Raw genomic sequence first — 13,789 nt, 5'->3', positions numbered from 1 at the left:
GGAGTTTTTGTTTCATATTTTTAGTGTCTTTAGTCTAAAATCTAAATGTTGCCTATAACTGAAGTTATTTGCCTTAGAACTTCTTAATTCTGAGAACTCATCTAACTCTGAAAGACTTCTCTGTTCTAGGATATGTTTAGTTCACCTCACCGGGTGAAAAATGAGCAGATCAGTTAAAAGAATAAAATGTAAAGGAGCTTGGATGTCCCTGGGGGGACAGCTTCTACTTACCTTGTAAGTAAGATGTGTTCCCTCACCAGGTGACAAGGAGGAGAGAAGCTAGATAATCTCTTGGCAAATAAGAACTGCAAGTATCAGATACCTAAAATAATTTAGATAATCCTAAGAATGTCTTATGTCTTAGAAAAATCACAAGAAAATTTGATTTTCCCTCTAAGTTCTAGAATAGGAATAAATACAAAATAAACACTAATCAGCTAAGCTAAGAATTGTGGCGACCAAAGTACGAGACACAAAAGTTTTATCTCCTAAACCAATGAATGTAATGCTAAAATGATCATGAACAAACATGTCACATGAGTTGCCATGAACTTATTACTTTCTTTTTTATGTTACATCCTACAGACGGCATTGCTTGCTCATGAAAAAAATAATACTGTGGAGGGGATTTATCTCAAATGAGGTTTTTGTTCTTGATTATCTTCCTTCCACTTTGTATGAAAGGGAAAACCCTTCCATGCTCAAATTACCAGTAGCGTGTTTTTGTCCAGTCAACAAAGAAAAGCAAGGAAAGACAAACTTCTTCCTCTCCCCTTGCCCATTCACTACCCTCTATGCAACATATATACAACATCTGGGGATTTGCTGTAAGAAAACTGAGACATCAAATATTAAAAACAAACAAACACTACACATAGAGGAGAAGACTTTTCCCAGGATACATTCCTTATTCCCTCAGAGGTTATCATTTGCATCATATACTCTGTCTCCAGAGCAAAGATGTCCTTACAGTTTGCCTGTATACAAAAACATGTTGATTTTCATGCAAACTGATTGAGCATATGCTATGCCAAGAGTGGACTTCCACCAGTTTACACACTAGTTATGCTCTTAAAATGTTGTTTTTATGTATTGAAAACTTCCAGAGAGAAGCACTGTTATACCTGGCTCTTCAGCCAGTTCATAATAGCCATTTTAAAGCCTGATGTATGGCTGATGTTTAATACTAATAGGCTTACACTGCATTCCTGGGGCCATGTAAAACAAGTCAGAGGAGAGGAAGTGCTCTCCACTTTTACTGCGTGCAGGGCTAAGTTTTGATAAAATTTGGAGATGGGTAGTGTTTGCTTTGGGATTTTCCCTCCTGAATTTTGATGCCCCTAATCTCTGTAGCCCAAGGTTATGATCCAGGCCAAAGCTCCGACAAGTGGCTCTCTGGTGGTCTTTCCAAATATGTGTAGTAGGCAAGACATGTGGGGCTTTTAGGATAGGAAGGGCATGAAAGAATAACTGTGCAGGAAGAACAAGAAGTGGTGTCACGTGCCTGTCCAGGGAAGGTAGGCACAATCGTTGACCTAACTGTCCTTTGCGACTATACCCTGCAAAACGTGGTCTGCTTTACTCATTTTAGGCAGATGGTTGTCATATCAAACTGTAAGGTCATTTGTGGGGAAGCAAACTGCAAACCTGGACATAAGAAGACCTAAAAAAATGCTACTCTTACTTAGAGATTTCCTGTAGCATCCAATATTTCTTCTCAGCCCCTCAGAGACCTGTTTCTCTTTTATAAATTCAAACTATTGTATTGTATTCAAAGTTTGTTGATGTGGTTTGATATGCTAAGTATACTTTACCAAATATTTCTGCTGAAAGAATAATAGTAAGCAGAGGAAATAGGACAGTAAGTTACACCATATAACTAGAAAAGGAAATCAAGGTACTATGTCACTATTTTTGTTAACATTGGCCTTCCCATGATATTGACTCCTTATTCATATTTAGAAATCATTCATATATTTCCTCAGCCCTACCTCCTTTTAGAGCATGGGTTTTTAATTTGTAGTGAATGGGCACTTTTAGGCTAGATTTTAGGAGTTTCACAAACATCCAGAAATGGGATACATATTTTGTGTATATGCACGGATGTGTTTTATTTCTTGTGGAACAGGTTCCATGGCGCTCATCAGATTTTCTGTGGTATCTGTGATCAAAAAAAAAAAAAAAAAATTAAGTGTGAAGGAATCTCTATAAACCTCTACACACTTAATTGAGGTCGTTGAATATCATTGTGTCTTCCCCAAATAACTTTATAGTCCAAAATGAAGTCATTGAGTGAAAAACCCTATATGAGAAATTCTACCCAATAGGTGCCAACCCCCTTTTAACTACAGAATCTTTTTTTGTGGGGTTGAGGGAGGTTGAGACTTTGACTTATATTGAAGTATATTCAGTATGTTTTTTTCCTGTATATTTTTTCCATCCTTCAGGTATATTCAGTATATTTTTTCCAACACTGAATGTTGGCAAGTTAAAATAAGGAGGAAATAAACCAGTGGTTAAAACTGATATTTGCATCTAGTTGGAACATAAAGAGGCCCAAGAATTGAAAATGCATCCAGCATCTCTTTGGCCATCTTTTTGTCACTAGATTCATAGGCTCATTGACAGCCCTAAATCATTTGAGACCCATATTCCAACACTTACCTCAGTTTATCATTTTTTGTTCACTCATGTGTTGTCCTGCTGTGAGCCCCTCAAGGGCAGGGAATACGTCGTATTCATCTTTGTAAGACTTTAATAAACTTATTAAAATCTCATAGGTGATTCAAAGATAACTTAAAATTAGAAAGTCTTTACTGATTCTTAAAGTAGTAATATAAACTTTAAAGTGAAGATTGCATAATTAATTAGATTGCTTAGCTAATATTATTTAATTAAATATTTCTGACAGTGCCTGAGAGGATTCTTGTTAAAGTTGTCAGCGCATCATTTAAGGCTATTTTCAGACTCGAGTAATAATATCATTTAAAGCAATGGAAATTTAATTTTTTTTAATGTTTATTTATTTTTGAGAGAAAGAGAGACTGAGTATGGGCAGGGAAGGGGCAGAGAGAGAGGGAGACACAGAATCCAAAGCAGGCTCCAGGCTCTGAGCTGTCAGCACAGAGCCTGACATGGGGCTTGAACCCACAAATCGTAAGATCATGACCAGAGCTGAAGTCGGCTGCTTAACCAACTGAGCTGCCCAGGCACCCCTAAAGAAATGGAAATTTAAATTACAGCTTTGCCTTCTGAGTAAAATATTTTTTTAAAACCATAGTTGTTTTTCTGTTTAGAAGAAAGCAGTTATCTGTTTTTTGTATTGACTTCCTATAAAAATTCTAGCATCTATTTAAGCAGAAAAGTGTATAAAATGAGTTTTAGTTTCACCATTCAAGAGAAGTAAGTGGGTGGAGTTGTGGACAATAGAAAATCTCAATGTATTTACATGACTGAGTGGTTTTACAGAGGAACGGTATATTGTAAAGACCATGGGATAATTCATCATATCAGATCATGATCATGCGTTGGATATTTGTTGTTTTTAATTCAATGTCAGTGTCTAATTATGTAAAATATTTTAATGCCTAGAGTTTCAAGTGCCAAACTTAATAATTTTTCTCGCCTGGAGCCAACACTTCGCCTTCTGGGTGTGCAGTTTGATCAGAATGTGGCCCACAGCATCATCACAGAAAAGCCTGGGGCGGCAACAAAACTTTTGTATCAGTTGTACACCGTTCTTCAGAAAAAGAAGAAAAGTGGGCTGACCACAGTGGAAATGCGAACCATGCAGCCCCCAGCAAACGCCAGACACCAAAGCATGAAAAGTGAGGCTTTTCGAGACGTAAGTACACAAAGAAACATAAGCCTACCACCATGTAAAACTTGGTAAGGAGACATGACAGTGATGTTGCATTTCAAAAAAGCCCCATTGGGTATCTGTGTCCCTTATGTATGTTATTGGTCATACTTGGGTTTTGTTTTATATTAATATTTTCAATTCATGTATCCATTTTTGACGTCTCCCTTCACATGGCTACTAGTATATCAAATTCTGTGTGTTCCTAATTCCAAGTGTTTTCGTGCCTTGCTCCTCTCACTATTTCTGCCTCTGTCATATCTGCTCATATCCCTGCATGAATTACTACCACAACCTACTAACATTTCTCCCGGTCTTCTGGCTTTCCGCCAGACGTCAATCAACTGCTAGATGAATCTTCCCAAAATTCTGCTTGCACTGGGTTCTCTGGTCAGAAACCTCTCATTTTACATATGTCCTGTCTCCGACCTGGACTGACTGACATTCAAGATCTTTCACTAAATGGTCTCAACCTCTCTGACTGCATTTCTTCATAGTCTTCAGCATAAAGTCTGTCTTTTCTACATTGATCAGCAACCTATCCTTGAACAACTCTTGTGTATCTCTGCTCCTCCCTCCCTTTCACCCAAGCTTATACTTCTCATCTCTCCTCTTCCTGCAAGCTTTTCTCCATCTACTCCTGTGGCAACCTTCCCAGTACACATGGATTCCTCCTAGGGCACACGTAATTCTCACTCTCCGGTGTTAAACTCCTGCTGTTGATATTGTTGGCTGACTTTCATGATTTATCTGTCATAAGGCCTCACAAGATTTTTAGTTCTTTAAATTCAAGGAATATGCCTGGTGCAATGATTTGAACATTGCAAATTGTCATTAAGTGTGTTTTGGTTAATTGATACAACGTTTTAGTTGACGGTTCTCTCTAGTTCCTGTGCTATTTCCTTATGGTAAGTGAAGTACATTAACTCTTCCAGGCCTCTAGGATAATGGGGGGTGCTGCCCTGATGGAGTGCACTAAATACAAATGGAAACAATTAAACATGTACATTGAATTTATGAAGAAACAATGACATAATAGATGTGAGGGCCGTCTGCACTTTCAGATTTTCCTATTCGCACGAGTCTTATGAGCCTGGTAGAAGAATGAGCTCAGCAGCCATGGAGAGCTGGAATTGGATTAGGCTTACGGCCAAAGAACATGGTATCCCATCCTGCCTCCTTCACGTGCAAGGTGACTAACTTTGAACCAATCCCTGAAACACTCTCAGCCTCTATTTCTCTATTTTCCCAACTGTTAAAAGCAAAATTGATTATCTCCACCTGCCTCAGAGTTGGGCTCTTTTTTTCAGCTTTTAAGGAAACAATACACAAAAAATTCTTTATTAAGTGTAAAACAGTCAACAGTAACAAGCGCTGTAAGAGCTATGTAGTTGAGGCCAAAAAGAAACCATTAGGTTTAAAGTTGGCCATGGTGACCTTCCCAGAGTCAATCATTCGTTTGTTGAACAAATATTTGTTGGGTTCCTATTTTATGTTAGGCAATTGCACTATGACCAGCACAAGGATGGTCCCAATCCCCTTGGAGATAAAATTCAGGGGAGAGAAAAATGTTTCAGTGGAGTAGTGTGGAATGTGGTGAGTTGAATAGTCAATTGAGATGAAGAAGACAGAAGCATAGACTATTCATTCAAGAAATGTGGAGGGAAAAGAGAAGAGAAAATGAGAACAGTAGCTGCAGGAGAGAAGCTCAAGAGAAACGTGAGGTTATTTGTTTCCTTTATGGACATAGAGACCGGGACAACTTGCCAGTTGAGAAAAAGAATCAGTGGCAGGAGATGACTGGTGTGAGAACCAAGTGGAACAAGGTTCTCAAGGGAAGAAAAGAGGATGCAACTGATGGGCCAGGTGGAGGAGGAGATATGTTAGGAAGGAGTTAGACATGCCTTTTTCTTTGATACCAGATGGAAGAAAATTCAGGTGTCTATTGCATAATAATATTGACTAAAACTTATTGATTGTACACAGGGAGGTGCAAAGCCCTGTTCCAGGAGCCGTGCATCTGTTATCTCCTTTGATCTTCACAACACTCTTATGAGATAGGTGCTTTTGTTATTCCCCTTTTACAGATGATGAAACTGAGATGTAGAGGGATTCAGTAACTTGCCCAACTTAATGCAGCTACTAGGGGGTAGAGTTGTAACAAACCTAGGCACTGGGTCTCTACTCTTAACAGTAGACTCCATTATCTCTCAGTGGGTATTTCCTGGGTTGGGGAGAGGATAATAATTAAGCTGAAGATCTAGATATCGTATTGAGGTCGAAAAGTAGGATGTTCAAGGACCTGGCATTTTTGTTGCCTCTGAAGAGGGAGGCCGGGCGATTTTTAACGAGGAGAAAAGCAGGAAGGTGTGTATGGGCGTAAAGTCAGCTGATAGGTCCTTAAACGATCTTCTGAGTAAGTGCCAGTATCTACTGAGGCGGTTTTAGAAGAGAAGGACCAAAAAATTTTTGAGCAACAGTAACATTTGAAAAAAAAAAAAAACTTTTAGTAAGTCTTTGGCTTTTAAGGAGATTACTTTTGGATATAAACATTTTAGTTAAAAGCATCAGCCATATTGCTTTGACGTTCATTTTCTTATATTGTTACACTCTCCTTCCCAGTGGCCTGGAAGTTTCAATGTTTCTTCACTCTTTACTAGGAGGTAGCTTAAATAATGGAAACAATCTGGCTTCTCATATTATCTCATATATGTTGAATTGGTTTTATAAAATTATTCTTACGAAAATGTACTTCTAAGAATTCATTCACGTAATGAATACTACTTATTAAAAATTAAACTCAGGGCAAAAAAATATAAAAGTATATATGAGACTATTTTATATATAAGAAGGAATTCAGATCATGTTTTTATTGTTTTTATGTAAATTAAAGATATAAGTGATTAGTATTGGGCTTGAATTTAGTTTAACCATCAAAAATAGTGTTTCGTAGAAATTTTATTTTGAAGACAAATTTTATGTGCGCTTATAATGACAATACACTTTTATTTTCTAGTAACGAAATCTTTTGAAATGCTTTCTTCATTTAGAGACTTAGAAACCTGATACCACGTCAAACTGATTTCAATCTGATGCGGGTTACACACAGGTGTCAAGAAAAATATAGACACATGAGAGAAGATCTTGTCCGCATGCATTCTGAGAAACTTGAAAAATTTCAAAAACTCAAGGAAGAACAAAGATGTTTTAATACTGAAAAGGTTTTATAGTACAACTTTTCCAGAAATTCATTAGTGCATAGTAGTATACTGTTTGCGATTTATGCCGATGGTACACATTGCATAAGCATTAATGTGGCTCAAGTTGCATGTTCCTTTGACTCGTGCTCTGCCCCACTCTCACCTTTCTCTCCCCTCAGTTTCCCCTTTTCTCTATCCCCATTCCTGCTGTCACCTCTCCCTGAGACCAAGAACAAGAACTGCCATTCTCTGGAGTGGCAGGACCACTTGATCTCTTTTTTAAGTTGTCTGGTTGAAATTAATGCTTCCGATGGCTTAGTGATGGGGGATTGCTACTAACTGCTCCAGTGAGGGCTTACGGCTGTTTTCCCCACTGAGGGCTGTGGAATGGGATTCCGCCTCTCTGGTCCCTCTTCTGCAATCCCTTGGTCTTCCTGTCCTGCCTCATTTTTCTCATCCTGGCAATGTGGGGTGATTTTCTGTTTGCTTCCCTTTCCAACACCCTTAAACATCTCTTAACTTCTTTCTGGCCCCTCTTGCTTTGACTAATTCCCTGCTGTTTCTCAAATTCCTTTGAAAATCTTTAGTGATCTCCTATGCCTTTAAGAACATGAGCACCTGACTGGTGTGTGGAATCATTAAAGATTTTTAAGAGAATTTCAGATGACTAGGTATATGGAATGTGTAAACTACAGGCAAAAGGATTATAGTTTTCTTCATTGCACTATAAATCACTTGTTAAATTCATATATTTAGAATGACAAGAAATTAAAATATCCTGGATGTAGTCATCCCCCTGTGTGGAGGGAGGGAACAATGAGAGACAAACTCTGGCAGATCTTACGATCCCATTAGTTGCCAGAGAGTAAAGGGTTGGGCTTCCCCTTCACATTGCACGGCAAGGAGACGAGGCACTCTTAAAGTAGTGTTTGAAACCAAGTGCTGGGACTCTAATTTTTAAGGAACCAGCCTAACTGTGATGCATCAAGTGTAATGCAGAAAGGCTCCAAAGAGAGTTGGGAGAAAGGAAATAGGAAACCATTAAATATTCTGAAATAACTTATGTTAACGATGGTAGAAAGCAAATAGGACAAAGGGCAAAGCCTATGTATTCCCTGTTTTCTAAAGACGAAAAGATCTTTAGGTTTTGGAAAGTAAAATGGCAAGAAAAAAATTTAAATATATTTAAATTATAATTTTTGACTTGTTAGTGGTTAACTAAAGTTTCTCATCTTTGGGTATAGGAACTAATGCTCTTATTAGTTCTTTAATGTAATGCTTTAGTAGTAAAGCCATGATTAATTTTACATGTTACTTTTTTTAAATGTTTCTTTATTTTGAGAGAAAGAGAGAGAGAGAGAAAAAGAGCATGAGCAGGGGGAGGACAGAGAGAGAGGGAGAGAGAGAATCCCAAGCAGGGTCCGCGCTGTAAGCACAGAGCCTGATGCAGGGCTTGATCCCATGAACTGTGAGACCATGACCTGAGCTGAAATTAAGAGTCGGATGCTTAACCGACTGAGCCACACAGGAGACCCTTTACATGTTCCTTCTTAGAACATTTATTTTTTTTTAATATTTTATTTTATTCTCACTATTATTTTTCTTTACTTGTACCCTCCTGCTTATTTTCTACTTAAAATAGTTACTGCCTACATAGAGAAGAGATGATCCAATAATGGTATCACATAATTCAGTTTTTAATCCAATATTTGAGGTTGCTTCTGAATTCATTGTTTAAAGTGTGACTGAGTTTTGGGGAAGTTTTTCATTTCTTCTGGGTTCCCCAGAAGTCCTCCTAGAGACCATCTCCTAGATGGAACTTTCTCTGCAGACCATCTTTAGAGACAGCATTTTCTCTTTACATTATTGGGCAGGTCAGGAAGGTGGAATTAAGAAAGAATTATATTCTTCTTTGTATTTGAGGCATTTTTATTACCCTTTTAGTATCATCACCCAGAATGAAGATATACACATTTGATAGGCATAATTTGGTGATTCCAAAATTGTATTAATATTATACTTTTCAAGATGAGTCACATTGAGGGTACCTGGGTGGCTCATTCGGTTGAGCATCTGATTTCGGCTCAGGTCATTATCTCATGGCTCATGAGTTGAAGCCTTGTGTCGGGCTCTGTGCTGACAGCTCAGAGCCTGGAGCCTACTTTGGTTTCTGTGTCTCCCTCTCTCTTTCTGCCCCTTCCCTGAACACACACACACTCTCTCTCTCAAAAATAAATACAAACATTTAAAAAAAAAAAAAAGATGAGTCATATTGACATCTGCTTCCTAACATTACACAGTTGTGACACTTAGTCCATTGGTAAATTGCTGAGTTCTGAAAGTTTCAATGGAAAAATGTATGTATGTGTACCTGTGAGCGTATAATATAGCCTGTTGTTCTAATGAGTGGAATAACTAAACTAATGTATATGGGATATCCAGCAACGCTTGAGCAGAAGACGACAAAATGAAATAATGGCCAAAATCCAAGCAGCTATCATTCAGATTCCTAAACCTGCATCAAATCGTACTTTGAAAGCACTTGAGGCCCAAAAAATGATGAAAAAGAAAAAAGAGGCAGAGGTAAGGTGATAATCCTTTAATATGGCGTTGTGTTAATCTTAATGAAAGACTGATCTTTTTCTAAAACGTACAGAGAGAACTCCTCCAACTTCTTAGTTCCTTTTCTAATGATCTGTGTCATCGTTCCTTCTGATTCAAAAGCCCTCCACTGCACGCATATCTAATCCATTTTATACTGTTATTTGTTCAGAATCAGAGAATGTACCTTTAGGTCAGGGATAAGAAACTCATATTAAATGACAATACCAATCTGGCCTTCTGTGTTGAGAAGGATCCTGTGATCACATCAAAACTATTATAGAATGGTGCTTCTGTGATGAGTCATAACAGCCATGGGCACAGAGGTGTCATTCAAGGTACACATACTATATATATTCCAACAATATTTTACTCAGTTCTTTCTCATTATGCATTTTTCTGAGTCCAGAAATGTTAAGTGGTTTGCTTGCTATCTTCCAATTTAAGATACCTATACTAGTGATATTTTACTGGCCCGTACCAGCTGTCAATCATTCCAGTAGGATACAATGTGCTTATATTTCACAGGGGAGCAGGACTACGTTTTGATACTAATTCCTGCAATCTACACTGCTTATGCTACAGTGGTTATTAATGATAGTCTCTCCTGTGACCTCAGGGAAAGAATAATAGCTACTATTTATTGAGAACCTGCTATATGTCAGTCTGTGTTGGCCACTTTATTTTATCTTATTATCTTTATTTTTTAATTTTTTTTTCAACGTTTATTTATTTTTGGGACAGAGAGAGACAGAGCATGAACGGGGGAGGGGCAGAGAGAGAGGGAGACACAGAATCGGAAACAGGTTCCAGGCTCTGAGCCATCAGCCCAGAGCCCGACGCGGGGCTCGAACTCACAGACCGCGAGATCGTGACCTGGCTGATGTCGGATGCTTAACCGACTGCGCCACCCAGGCGCCCCATCTTTATTTTTTAAAAACTCTCCCAAGTAGGGTATTGTTGCCCCCCATTTCTAAGTAAGGAAACTTAGACTCGGAAAGCCCCCATGTTTCACTCTTGTCCACAGTGCTGGTAAAGCAGAGACAGCACGTCTCTCCGATATCTAAATCCCTTGTGTTTTATGTTAATCCACATTTCTTTATTTTTTTAATATTTGAAAAATATATTATACTTGGAATCTAAAGAATAATACCCACAGAGGTTTTTCAGACCCAAATTTTAGGAAAGTATGTAGTTTTTATATTTCTCTGAGTTGATTAAAGTTTATTAATAAGTATTTGCACTAGATAGGAGATGAGCTAAACTTATTTTGAGAGAGCAAATTAATAACATACAAAAATTGCACAAATGCTTAAAACATCTGAGACAACAATTTTTGAAGAAACATTTATATCCAAATAATGCTTATGCTCATTTAAAAGAATTGCAAATAAAAATGCATGGCCTGACTCTTTGGTAATCGTCGTTTTCATCATATGGCCTTTGTTACACTGTCAGAACTGGAATCATGGGCGGAATGATTCAAGTTAGGCAGTTTTCACATTCTCTGAGGTATATTTAGCCTAATCAGAATTATAAAAATATTCTAGAGTACAGCTTTTTGTATCTTAGCTCCTAATTGGCTTAGGTTAGTAGTGCAAAGCATCTCGTAAACTTGCAAAATGAAGATTTTCAGTGGTTTCTAGAGGCAGAAAACTGATAACGACTTTTCTTTAAAGGATGTGGCCAATGAGATTAAGAAGTTTGAAGCATTAATAAAAAAGGATCTCCAGGCAAAAGAAAGGTGAGATGTGAATTGTTTTAACAGTCACAAAACTGCATTTTGTCCTATCTGTAACTTTTAAATATTTAGAAATAGTTTATTGGAAGTAGCTGCTCCAAAGATCTTTTTACTTTGTAGAATCTTCATGATGAGAATATATGAAGGAAGGTAAATGAGCTAAAATTCAGATTAATTGTTCATTAACAACTTTTGTGGAGATCAGAAGGGAAAGTGGCTATTATGAGATGTGAATTTAGTTTTCTATGCTATGCTTACTGTCCTAAATTCACACACTTTTAAAACATTCACAAAAATTGTTGCAAGTTACCATTAATTTAAATTTGTCACAGTAAAGCCTTTATTAGACTCTAGTTGGTTTCTTTCGTGTTGCAACCTCAGCATTTAGCACAGGGACCAGCAATAAAAAGTTGTCAGATGAGTTCAACTGTCACTAAGATGTTCAGTTCCATGAGTTCATTGCAAAAAAACTGCCTGGTTAATGGGCTTCATTTGCTTAAAGATAAAGATCCTCTCCCTTTATTGTTCCTATTAGGGGTCATTGACTCACAGAAGATAATTGATTAGGGATTATAGATTACATAGGTAGGAGCAACTCGAGTTCTTCTGCATTTTTAAATGGAAACTACCCAGATTCTAGTCACTTACATTTTATGGAACATGAATTAAATCTCTGTTAAAGAAGAAAATAGGCACAAATTATGTAAGTCAGTTCCACAGTAGTATTTCTGAGGGAAGGAAAGAAATGAAAAGGAATAAGGAAAAGAAGAACAGATGGTGAGGAAGTCAGGTACGGAATGAAAATAAAGCAAAATGAAGGATACATACATTACCTTTTCTTCTACCCTCTGCAGAAACTCTTTTTTTTTCTTTCCGCTTGAGACAGAGACAGCATGACTGGAAAGGGGCAGAGAGAGAGAGGGAGAGAGAATCCCAAGCAGTCTCCTTGCTGCCAGCACAGAGCCCGATGCAGAGCTCGAACCCACAAAACCGTGAGATCATGACCTGAGCTGAAACCAAGAGACAGACGCTTAACTGACTGAGCCACCCAGGTGCCCCGAAACTCTTGATGCCCTATTCTGATTCCCACTGCCATTTATCAGTGCTGCCCCTGACTGCTAAAGAAAACACAATCCAAGCTACCTACCCATGTAGCCACCATCCAAACCCCACCATACCCCTCTGGACTGGCCCATGAAACCACTGGATTTCTTCCAACTCTTTCATTCATCTGACCAGCCACACACTCTGGAGTGATAAACAGATGGTATCCACCAGTGCAACCATATTAACATATTGAAATACTTCCGTTACTTGTAGGGGAGTGGTATTATTCTCTATAGCTCTATGGCCATTCCCTTTCCTGGGACCCCTCAATTTCCACACAATTTAGCAGCCAGAATTAGCACCAAACACGGCAGTGTCTTCTCATTCCTGTACCAACACCCATCTTTGATCGATTAGTGTCCTTGCCATGTCAGTTTATTAAACAGTTTAAAGACCATCCTGTACAGTACAGCTGCAAACATTTCCTCTGCTCACTATTATTGCCTTTGCCAACCCAACCTGAACCTAAGTCTCTCTATCAGTTAGCTTTAGAAACCCCAAACAAGAGTGGGTTAAATTAATTAAATAATTAAATAAGTTTACTTCTCTCTCATGTAAGAGAAGTCAAAATGTAAGCAGCTCAAAGCACGTGTTGGAGCTCCAAAGTCATCAAAGACAGGTTTTCCTTTACCTCCACTGTTCTTTTGTCTTTTGTGTCTTTTTTGTCCCCAAATTCACATTCACAATACAAGATGGCTCCTGGGGCTCTGGCCATTTGGCCCATGTTCTAGATGTAAGGAAGGAGGATAGGCAAAAAGTAGATATCTGAAATAGCTGAAATAGCTCCTTCTAAGAACCTTCCCCAAAGTCCGAGGTAACATTTATGCTTCCGTTTTATTGGCCAGAATTCAGTCACATGGCCATACCTGGCAAGAATGGAAGGCTTGGAAATGTAGTCTTTAGCTGGGTACATTGTTTTCCTGAATAAACCCTGGGGGGGGCTCTGTTTTGAGGAAAAAGGGAAGGAAATAGCATTGTCTATACAGGTCCTTTCTATGTGGAAGCCTTCACTTGGTCTTGCCAGAGACTTAGCACTGGGAGACATGAGATACAGACAGCCACGCTTCAATTTTGAGAGCGGCAGGATAGGCCTTGGGGCAGCCAGACTCCCTAGACTAGTCACCTGTGACTGTGCAGCCTCATCTGGGACTCCAGTCCCTTCCGGTATGCTGCAAATTAGCATTTTCTCTTTAAAGAATGTCGGGAGGCACTAGTCTGGAGCAAACTTGTAAAGAAAACAGAAGTTATGGTACAGTATGGCCTTTGTTAAGTCCCTTTTAT

The 13,789-nt window shown here is 38.4% G+C and overlaps 1 protein-coding gene across 1 annotated transcript in view; it reads left to right on the top strand.

Annotated features, from left to right (window-relative positions):
- SPEF2 (sperm flagellar 2) overlaps window positions 1–13,789 on the top strand; it is a 189,066-nt gene that overhangs the window by 13,908 nt on the left and 161,369 nt on the right. Inside the window, exons 3-6 of the mRNA XM_047876214.1 lie at window positions 3,592–3,844; window positions 6,910–7,080; window positions 9,502–9,642; window positions 11,340–11,404. Of these exons, the coding sequence (XP_047732170.1) occupies window positions 3,592–3,844; window positions 6,910–7,080; window positions 9,502–9,642; window positions 11,340–11,404 (630 nt within the window). The remainder of the gene's footprint in view (window positions 1–3,591; window positions 3,845–6,909; window positions 7,081–9,501; window positions 9,643–11,339; window positions 11,405–13,789) is intronic.

This window comes from Prionailurus viverrinus, chromosome A1, assembly GCF_022837055.1.
Source record: "Prionailurus viverrinus isolate Anna chromosome A1, UM_Priviv_1.0, whole genome shotgun sequence".
NCBI classification, from domain to species: Eukaryota; Metazoa; Chordata; class Mammalia; order Carnivora; family Felidae; genus Prionailurus; species Prionailurus viverrinus.
The sequence above is the reverse complement of the archived record's forward strand: the minus strand, read 5'-3'. Positions and strand labels throughout refer to the sequence as shown.